Source organism: Kogia breviceps, chromosome 1 (assembly GCF_026419965.1).
Source record: "Kogia breviceps isolate mKogBre1 chromosome 1, mKogBre1 haplotype 1, whole genome shotgun sequence".
Classification (NCBI taxonomy): domain Eukaryota; kingdom Metazoa; phylum Chordata; class Mammalia; order Artiodactyla; family Physeteridae; genus Kogia; species Kogia breviceps.
The window spans coordinates 82,807,818-82,819,148 of record NC_081310.1 but is presented as its reverse complement, the minus strand read 5'-3'; the positions used below and the strand labels follow the sequence as shown (position 1 = coordinate 82,819,148).

At 35.3% G+C, this 11,331-nt stretch overlaps 1 protein-coding gene across 4 annotated transcripts in view; it reads left to right on the top strand.

Moving 5' to 3' along the window:
• The first annotated feature begins 726 nt into the window (after positions 1–726).
• GOLPH3L (golgi phosphoprotein 3 like) overlaps positions 727–11,331 on the top strand; it is a 41,458-nt gene continuing 30,853 nt past the window's right edge. The window contains exons 1-3 of one of the 4 annotated variants that reach the window (XM_059080968.2): positions 727–933; positions 1,395–1,531; positions 2,731–2,925. In XM_059080968.2, coding sequence (XP_058936951.1) covers positions 2,743–2,925 — 183 coding nt within the window. In that variant the 5' untranslated portion in view covers positions 727–933; positions 1,395–1,531; positions 2,731–2,742. The remainder of the gene's footprint in view (positions 934–1,394; positions 1,532–2,730; positions 2,926–11,331) is intronic. The other 3 variants (XM_067035397.1, XM_059080960.2, XM_067035394.1) reach the window with 3 other exon arrangements.

Below are 11,331 nucleotides of genomic sequence, written 5' to 3'. Positions count from 1 at the left end.
TTCTAGAACTTTTGAGTGGTAGTGAGAGATACTGTGCTTTTAGTGAGAAACCTGGGACCCGGTTCCAGACTTGACTGTTTTCTGTGCTCTAGAAAAGGAAAGCTTAAAACTTGGGTCTGTTTGCCTCTTGCATTTTCAGCAGCCATATTCTAAAAACATACATTATCGATGGGCTTGCCAGTAACAAGCATTAATAGCGAATGTTAGAATGAATGCTATGGTAGAAATGTGCCTATCCTGTTTAATGTAAACCAAGTAAACGTCCACAAACTGACCCAGATCGGGTTTTTCTGGAACAGGAAAGTTAGGGATAAGCTAATTGTCGAAAACAACCAATTTTTAAATGTTTATGTATTCTTAGCTTTATTGGATCCCAACCCATCTCACCTAATTTTCACGGTATAGCATACACTGCTACAGTAACACACCTGCTACACTGAGGTTGACCAACAGAAACCTTTGTAGATCGGCAGCTGGTGATAGCTCACTGAACGCTTTGATTGGCCAGTTTAATGGGGGTGGGGAGCGCAGCCCTCTTTCCTTTCTCCACCAAGGTTCCTTCATTGGATTGACCAGCTGTCAGGTTGAGCCCAAACCTGCCTCCTTTTGGTGGTGTTTGTCTGGATCGCAACGCAATAGCCGGGCGGGGGGAGAGCCTCCCCTCGTAAGCTCTGATTGGCTACACTCAACCTTGGAGGTTTCTGATTGGTCCAATGTAGAAACACCAAGGTAGGTTGCCTAGTGATCCTGAGGAAGCTTATGTGTTATTCCTTCTCTGCATCGAAGGATCAGGAAGTTTGTTCTCTCTGCGTGGCTGAGAAGTTTTTCACCTACTCGGACGGGGGTGGGGGGTGGGGGTGGGGACAGGTGTCCCCCTGAAATAGAGCGCAAGCTGCAGCCTGAGTTTGGCCGTAACCCAGGAAGTAACGTCAGGTAAGCAACGGGGGAAATATCAATACATTTTCTAACGTCGAAAAAAAAACCCAAAACCCTCCCAATTTTTCACTTTGTGGGGAGAGGGAGGTTTTTATTTATTTAATTTTGGGGCCCTTGGGGTTTTTCTTTCAAAGAGGGTCTTTAACTAGTAAATTCCAAGGGCGATTAATTTTTCAAAGAAAATGCCCCATTATTTTTTTACCCTGAAGATATAAAGTTTCTTCGATTGGATTAGGATATAAGCTCTATTCACCGTGCCAGATAGGGTTAGTGCCCTTAAGCATTTATTTCATGCTTCTCTTCCTCTTTCACTCTTTTTCCCACCTCCCGCCAAGCATTATTTGAAATATAGCCTTGTACAAAGAATCTTTTGTAAGTCACTTCATTTGTATTTCTTTGTAAAATGTTTACATGCATTTCTGAGTATTCATTTTAATCAGTATATATTTATCGAGCAGTTACAACGTTAAAGACATTGTGCTAGTTGCTATGGAGAATATAAAAACCCAAGAAGACAATATCCCTGCCCTCAAGAAGTTTACAGTTGAGAGACAGCCATACCAAAAGAAAGACTATAATAAATACTTTAAAGGAAGTAAGTATAAATAAAGTTGTGTGAAAGTACAGCTGAGGAGAGACCTCTTCTGGCTGTGGGACATAGGGTTAATGGAGAAGCAGATTCACTGAAGGCTTTACAGTGGGTCCTCAATAGGACTTTGAAGAATGTGTAGAATTTAGAAAGGAAGAGAAAAGGGAGGGAACTCCAGCCTGTACAAAGGAGAGAGGTGGAAGGCATGGACATGTTTGAGAAATGGTTTAACAGTACATAATTGGGAGTAATGGAAGATATTGCTAGAGATAGAATGGGATCCAGTCAGAGGCTCTTGAATGCATTCTTTTGATCTTGAAAAAGCTGTTTTCAATAATTGCTGATTTAAAATATTTATTGTATTTCATCTTAAAAACTGACATTTAGATTTATCTAAAGTATGCTGACTTTAAACTTTATCACACATGGTAGTGCAATTTCTCTTGACTGTAGATTTTTAAAACAACTATAGTGCATGGTATAAAAGGACTTGTGCTCTGATTTTTTTTGTACTTGAGAAAGAATCTGCTAATCTTTTAACATTCTCTTGCCAGTGCTTTTTGTTGTCAGCTGATTGTGTATTTGCAAGGTGGCTAGCCTAGGGATAGAGATGAAAGTTTTCTAGCTATATGGAATTACTATACATGATCTTCTGAGTGTTATTCTCTAGACTGGTAATCTCCAAAGTGAATGCATGAAATGAGTCATTAGGGTTTGGGAAGGAAATATTAGAACATATATTTCCATTTAGTTTTTTTTACTATTTTTTTGTATGTTTTATAATGAACTGTTAAATATTTATAGAAATTGCACATAAATTACTGTATGCTCTTTGGAACTGGATGCTCACAATTTTTTGCTGTTCCATATTATTTAACTTGGGGAGAATCCATTTTGTGAAAGGAATCACAATGATTATGTGATTAGGTTATGCACAAGAAATCAGCAGGCTTAAAAGTCGGTCCTTTCTACTGATCTTTAGAATTAATGATTTGATTTCTTGTCAATGCCTCCAGTGGAGTTCAACCTATTGTACTTTGGAAAAGATATTGTTACCCACCTAATTTTTTCTGGTCATTACTCTTTCCTTTCTTTCTTTAAGTTTGTAAATATTTCTTACCTGTGTACATTTTTAGTATGCATGAATATCTAGATGTTTATTTACATAAGCACACATATAGATATTTTTTCATCACCCCCTCCAGAGACAGGTAAGAATGACCACTTTAACTCACCGGGCCCGTCGTACAGAAGTAGGGAAGAACTCTGAAAAGAAGGTGGAAAGTGAGGAAGACACTAATCAAGACAGAAGTCAAGACAATGAGGACACTGAAGACTCTAAGGATATCCGCCTCACGCTTATGGAAGAAGTATTGCTCCTGGGACTAAAAGATAAAGAGGTAATGCAATTGGATTTGCTAGGCTGTCTCAAAGATTTAAATATTGGAATGTTTTTAGGAAGTAATCTGATAAAATATTTTCATTAATAATAAATTGGCCTTAGAATTATGCTTCAGCTATCTGGGGGATGGGGGAGTTTGGGAGGGTGGTTGATACTTGGAGGGTAAAATCCAAAAGTATAATTACTTGAAGTATAATTTAATTACAAAATTACTCCAGAATTTTAGAAGATATAACACAGTGTAAAGTGTTTGTACTTGTAGTTTCCCAGGTGAGATTGATGGTGAAATAACCTCTTATTAAACTGGTGAAATAATCTCTTATTAAACTAAGAAAGAGGGCTCACACATTGAAGTCTTCTTGAGCTTTGGGGAGAAAAGTCTTTTAAATGAGAAGACAAGGAACATGTATGATTAGCTGTCTTACAAAAATAAACAGGGGTTGGTTTCTTATAATACAGAAGAATAACTTTTACTCTATTCTGTGTATCTTTATTTTTATTTTTATTAGTGGTTTTGCACAAGCAGAACAAATATTTTTTAAAAAAATATTTATTTATTTATTTGGCTGCGCTGGGTCTTAGTTGCAGCATGTGGGATTTTTGTTGCCACGTGCAGGTTTTCATTGCCGCGTGCACGATCTTTAGTTGAGGGCACGTGGGATCTTTAATTGCAGCATGAAAACCTTAGTTGTAGCCTGTGGGATCTGGTTCCCTGACCAGGAACCTGGGCCCCTTGCACTGGGAGTGAGGAGTCTTAACCACTGGACCACCAGGGAAGTCCCTCTATTCTGTGGATTTTTAGAAGTTAAATATCAACAATTGATGAGGATTATTTTAGAAAATGTTTTAAAATTAATTACAGCTTTCCCTTTTTTTCTAATTTTTCCCTTATTAACAGAACATCTATTTTATAATGAAATTAGTCAAGATAGCAAATCTTGTGATACAACCAAATATTTTCTTGGCTTTTCTACTAGTAGTATACATTATCCTTCACTTGTAATTTAACTTTTTATTGTGTTTTCCCATCATTTTTTTCGTTAATGAAGAGGTTATAAAAATATACAAATAGGGGCTTCCCTGGTGGTCCAGTGGTTAAGGCTCCACACTTCCAAAGTAGGGTGCAAGGGTTTGATCTCTGGTTGGGGAACTAAGATCCCACATGCTGTGCAGTGCAGCCAAAAAAAAAAGGATATACAAATAATATTTTAAACAATCTACTTCCTTATTAAGAAGACTTTGGTGAGTACAAAAAGAGGCATATTTATTATTGGCCTCAGTTTTGAAAACTTATCAATTTAAAATGTTACTTTATATTTAAAAAATACTAAATGTGGCTTTGATCATTGTTCTTAGAAATGAATTGGTTACATACATCTAGTAATATCTCTTCTTTTCTACATTGACTCCTCAACTTGAGAATACCCTTATTTTAGTTTAGTTTAGTTTTTCTTTACCACTTTTCCCTTCTCTGATTTTTGTCATGTCAAATTACCAACTTAAACAGAATTTACAAGAAATTACAAGGCTATAGCCTGTGTATTATTAAAACTAACGTTAGAGACATGCCCATGTGTACTTGGCCAAGACACAAATATATCATAAAATCTTGCCCGGAAGTATATTTTCCTGTTTGCTGAGAAAGTTGGTGAGGCTCTAGTTTTATAAAAGTCAAATAAATGAAAAAGCAAAACTGACTCTCAAAGAGAAAGTCAGAGTAGGTCTGAAGATTAAGTGGTATAAATACTATTTTGAGATGTTTACATGGTGCCTAGGAAACATTCACTCACTAAAACAGAAGAGCATATTAGATCTAAAAAGCTGTTTTGTTTGTTTTAGTTTTGAATAGGAATGATTAATTTCCTGCTGAACCTAGGTACTAGAATTTTTGCTTCTGTTCTGTAGCGAAACTGCCTTTGGACTTGTCTTTGTGTGTTTCTAAATTTATAATGGTATAAACTTAAGGAAATAGGATAAAAAAATAAAGGAACTTGTTTAGAGCTATGATCATAGTGCGTATTCAACATATTGGTGAAATACTGTATAAAGATGGGTAGATAATATCCACCTTTTGAATTGTTTGAATTTTATTTTTGGAGATAGCTGATAAATTACTTTTTTAGCTTTCAGTTGGCTCAGAAAGAATGAGAAATGATAAATCCTTAGGTGTACATAAATAGGAGAGGTCAAACCTTTTGATTTATTAAAGTAGTAATAGTTGTTCCAAAACGCCAGTTACATAACTTTCTCTAAAAAATACTACATTGATTTCTAGCTCAACTTATTTTCTTCTTATCTCTCAAACCACATGTTGATTTATTTAATCAACGTTTAATGTGCTTAGCATTATACAAATACTAAGGTAAATATAAAATAGTATAATATATTGTCCCTGTCCTCAAGAAACTTGCTTTCTAGCTGGGGAAACAAATAATACGTCTTTTTAAAAATTAAGTAGCCCAAAGCTCCATCAACAGAAGAGTGGATAAAAATGAATCATTCATTTATTTAAATGAATATAAATATATTTTCTATATAGAATGAAAATGAACATTGTTATAAAACATGTATGATTCTCACATATGTTCAATAAAGGAAGCCAGACACAAAAGAATACATATTGTATGATTAAGTATATAAAATTCAAAAAACTAAACTATGGTATCTGGGATTGCATATTTAGGTGGTAAAACATACAGAAAAGCAAGAAGGGGATTACCATAGTTGTTAGGGGAGTGAGGAGCAGGGGAGGAGGGGAGTTTTAGTGATTAGACAAGAGCATGAAGGGGTTTCTGGGTGCTAACAGTTTTCTATTTCTCTACTTGGGGAACGTTTCATGGATATGCACTTAGGGATAAATCACTGAGCTTTTCACTTTTGTGTACTCTTCTGTGTGTGCATTGTATGTCACAATTCAAAAGATTTTAAAAGAAGTAAGCAACAACTAAAAAACAGCAAGTGTTTCCAAGTTAGAACAGTAAGAGCAGAAGAAGTTGGAGGGAGGAGAGATCATCAAAAGTGGAAATAATCTGGGGAAGAACAGAAGGCAGTAAAACCAGCTGGGCCTGTAAGAACGGATAGGATTTACATAAATGGAAGAAGGGAAGGGAACACATTCTGGATGAGTGAGCAAAGGTTTCATGAGCTTGATGAATCTGAGAGATAATTGAGTACCAGTATGACTGAAGTAAACGGTGTTCTTAGAAAACCATGAGATTCAGAATTGACAAATTAGACTCAGATCAGAGTAGGAATGATTTTAAGTGCCAGATGAGACTTAGACTCTTTCCTTTAAGTAAAAGGGGATCAGCCTGATGAAAACAGCAATGTCCATTTCATTTTTGTATCCAATTGAAGGATATTTCTGCTCTATGTTCTTTGTGAGTATATGTTTTGGTATGTATGTAATTTCTGTTTTTTCATGATTTGTGACATGTCAAAAAACATTGCCAAATGTTAAAATTTGCATCCCAATGTCTCAAGGTTAACTTTTGCTCAAGAGTTTCATAAAGTTTAAAGTATAGAACCTAATGCTATAATTTCTTAAATTATGTTTTAAAAAGCCTATATGTAGAAAATAACATAATGAGACTAATATTTCAAGAATTGTAAGCCTAGAAATAAATGACAGCAGGTCATATAGTCAGATTGCTTGTGAAATATTACTATCATCCTCTCTTAAGAGTCTTCTGAGTAGTAGCTGCCACAGACTGGTTTAAAATATTAAGCTTCATTGTCTTGTGAAATGATCAAGAAATTTTTATGTTGAAGAGTCTAACCTTTCAAATACGTTTAAACTTAGATGTTACCTCAGTTCAATAACACTGACCTCAAGTGAGAAAATTAAACTTGAGCACCAGCCTGACCAAAATAAAATAGATTTATTTCCTGTTGAAATCAAGATCCTGTTTATTTGTCATTATTGCCTTTGTTGAGAGTTTTGATATAGATATTTGTATTGATTCATGGACAGTTAATGCTTTAATTAAGTTACTAATATGTTTAAAACTTCTTCTTTATGAAAATCTTTATAATTAAGTTACCTGTAAGAGGAGTGAATCTACTAATGCTTTTGACTTTTGGCCATAATCTTTTAAATTTGGATAGTGTTTTTTAACCCTCTTCCCTTCCTTGCAAAGCTCTTGCTTAATAATGCCATTTATTGAGTGCTTACCTAAGCACTGTGACATAAAAGCCTTTCACCGTATTTCTCATGTCACTGGAGTAAAAATCGACAAGAAGTATTGTTCGTTGGTATTAGGGAAACATATTTTCATTCATTTGTTTAGTCACCAAAAATTTATTGAATGTCTCATATATGTCAAGTGCTGAATATTAGAAGAGAACAAAAACAATAGTCCCTGCTTTTGAGATTATTTGTAGTCTAGTGGCCTGGGAATGGCTGGAGAAGTTAGGAGGGGGTCAGGAAAGTCAGCGGACTGTTGGAGTACAGTGCGATATATGCATAACTATGTTCTGAGTACAGAGGGAACGAAGAAATACACCTAACTTGGATGGGTGTGGAAAGTAGGTGGGAGAGGGAAGGAGAAGAGACACTGGGAAAGACTTCTGGGAGGGGATAACTCTTAACCTGAATTCTGAAGATAAGCAAGAGTTAGTCTGTGAAGAGAAACAGTTTCTAGGAAAAAAGAACATGAGCTGGATGTTTGTAATAATTTCAGTGATTTGCAGCTAGAAAAATCACATATATTTGAAAGCATCCCATCTCCTTTAAATGAACTCAGATGTTTTAAACAAGTTAGCAGAGCTGGACATCCAGTTGTGTGTTTTGTTGTTTAACTTTTCAAAAATTGTGAAATATAGCACATCCAAAAAACTGTATAAAACACATATGTAGGGCTTCCCTGGTGGTGCAGTAGTTGAGAGTCCGCCTACAGATGCAGGGGACACGGGTTCGTGCCCGGGTCCGGGAAGATCCCACATGCCGCGGAGTGTCTGGGCCCGTGAGCCATGGCCGCTGAGCCTGCGCGTCCAGAGCCTGCGCTCCGCAACGGGAGAGGCCACAGCAGTAAGAGGCCCGCATACCGAAAAAAAAAAAAAAAAACTAAAATTTAACAAGCAATTTTAAAGCAAACACTCATGTAACCACCATCAATAGAACATTGTCAGAATCCTGGAGGCATCATCTTGTGCCCTTCCCTAATCACATGCTGTCCTACCTCCCTGTAGTTTTAACATGTGTATATATCCCTAAACAATATATTTTAGTTTTGCCTGTTTTTAAACTTTATGTTTTGGAATTAATACTGTCATGTATTCTTTTGTCCAATATGTTTGAAATTCATCCATGTTGTTGCATATAATTTAAATCAGTTTACTGCAATATAGTATTTCATTATATGAATATATGACCATTCATTCTACTGGTAGATGGACATTCAGGAGTCCATTATGAATAGTGCTGCTAACAATATTCTTGTACTTACCAATTATGTTCTTTCAAACAATGTCACTATTCATACATATATAAAAATGATAAATCAAACTGAATAAAACTTTCATTTTAAATTATAAATATAAAATATGTTAATGCTAAGCTTTTCAAACTTACTAATGATCCTTCATCAGTTATAATTTACTCATTGTAATTTATTAGCAATGAGAGATTGGAAGTGCAAACATTTTTAAAGCTGGTAAAAAAAATCTCAGTGAACAATCAGTAAGTTAAAAAAAATCAGTCACAATAAGTCAGTAAACAACTTGTGGATGAATGGCTATAGAGGGAGAAAATTGCTCCTCTTTGAAAGTTGCTCAGTTCTAAAACATTTTATTAAAATCAAAAAAGTAAAAGTGTAATTTATAATTTAGGTCACGACCTGGTCTTTTAGTTTCCTGATAGCACAAAATAAACAATAAATCTCTTGTCACTAGTATTGCCATTGTGAATAGGGCACATGTATCAGAAAGACTCGTTTGTCAGGTTTTGTGGGTTTTATTAACACAGGCTGTTACTAAAAAAAAAAAAAAACTTTTGTTTTGCTTTTTAAAAATTATATCTAGTCATATAACCGCAAAGAATTATTTACTATTGGTACAAAAGGAAATAAACTGGGAGACCAAGGTCCTATTGTAACAGTAGGAAAATATAGTTTAAGCTGTTTCATTGAGAGCCTGCCTCTGTATGCTCCCCCAACCACCAGTTGCACACTGTTGTCTTCTAAAATACCTGGTATTGATATTAAGACAAAACCCACCCACTTAAATTTGGACTTTTGGCAGTAACTACTGACTCTGTAAACTTGATGGGAGCCATTTCATCTCTTTTGTCTCCCTCTTCCTATTTTATTAGTATAACAGAGTTTTCAAAACATTTTGCACTTTCTGTTGCTTGATCCTGCAAGGCAAATATTATCCCCTCTTTATGGGAGTCAAAGTTAAACTGGCCAATAAATTGTGGAACTTATGTTCAAACCAAACATAAATATACTGAAATATTTTAATTCTCTTCTCATTTCCTTTTCTGTATATTCTGTAACTATTTTCTTTGTTGTTACCATGGGGATTACATTTAACATCCTAAAGTTATAACAGTTTAATTTGAATTTATACCAACTTAACTTGAATAAAATAGGAAAACTCTGCTTCTGTATAGCTCTATCCCACCCCTTTTAGTTCTTGATGTTATAGAATTACATCTTTATACATTTTGTGCCCCGAAACTTAAACTAATTATGATGCATTAGTCTCTTAAATTATGTACAAAACAGAATGTAGAGTAACAAACCAAAGTTATACTAACTCGTTTTTAGACTAATGTTTTAAAGTGTATTAGTCTCTGGGCTTCCCTGGTGGCGCAGTGGTTGAGAGTCCACCTGCCTATGCAGGGGACACGGGTTCGTGCCCAGGTCCAGGAAGATCCCACATGCCGCGGAGCAGCTAGGCTCGTGAGCCATGGCCGCTGAGCCTGTGTGTCCGGAGCCCGTGCTCCACAACAGGAGAGGCCACAACAGTGAGAGGCCCGTGTTCCACAAAAAAAAAAAAAAAAATGTGTATTAGTCTCAAAAAAAAGAAAGTATATACCTCATTGGGAAAAAAAATAATGAAGTGTATTAGTCTCTTAAATCATGTAGAAAACAAAAAATGGAGTTACAAACCATTTTTACTATAATACTAGCTTTTGTAATTGCCCATATGTTTACCTTTACTGACATCTTTATTTCTTCATACTGCTTTGGGTTACTGTCCAGTGTCCTTTCATTTCTACCTGTAGGACTCTCTTTAGCATTTCTTGCAGGGTAGGCCTAGTGGTAAAGACTCCCTGAGCTTTTGTTTATCTGGGAATGTCTTAATTTCTCCTTCACTTTTGAAAGATAGTTTTGCCAGATATAGAATTCTTGGTTGACAGGTTTGTTTGTTTTTCTCTTTTAGCACTTTTAATATATCAGCTCATTGTCTTCTGGCCTCCAAAGTTTCTGATGAGAAATTTGTTGATAATCTTATTGAGCATCTCTTGTATGGGACAAGTGACTTATCTTCTGTTGCTTTCAAGATCTCTCTTTGTCTTTGCCTTTCAACAATTTGATTTTAATGTGACTCAGTGTGTGTCTCTGAGTTCATCCTATTTGGAGTTCATTGAGCTTTTGGATATTCATATGTATATCTTTCATCAAACTTGGCAAGTTTTTGGCCATTATTTCTTCACATAATCTCTCTGCCCCTTTTGGCCTCTCTTCTGGAAGGCCCAAAATGTGTACATTGGTTCACTTTTGTTGATATCCCACAGTTCCCTAGGATCTGTTCATTATTCTTCAATCTTTTTTCTTTCTGTTCCTCAGACTCAATAATTTCAGTTTGTCCTGTCTCCAAGTTTGTTAATTCTTTTGTCTGCTCAAATCTGCCTTTGAATCCCTCTAGTAAATTTTTTAATTTCAGTTATTATACTTTCAGCTCTAGAATTCCTTTTTGGTTTCTTTTTAGGTTTTCTACCTCTTTACTGGTATTTCCATTTTGTTCATACATCATTTTCCTGACTTCCTCCACATCTTCCTTTAGTTCTTTGGGAATCTTTAAGATAGTTGTTTTAAAGTCTTTGTCTACTAGGTCTGCCATCTGGTTTTTCTGGGACAGTTTCTGTCTTTATTTTTTTCTTTTGAGTCAGCATACTGAACTGTTTCTTTATATGTTTATGATTTTTTTGACTGAAAATTAGGCATTTGAATCTAATGATATGGTAACTCTGGAAATCAGATTATGCCCCTTACCCAGAGTTTGCTGGGTTTTGTTTTGTTTTGTTTTTATTTTTTCAGATTTATTTAGGTATAACTGACAAAATTGTAAAATATTTAAAGTATACAACATGATGATTTGATATATGTATACATTGCAATAAGTTTCCCCCCATCATGTTAATTAACACATCCATGACCTAACATATATTTACCTT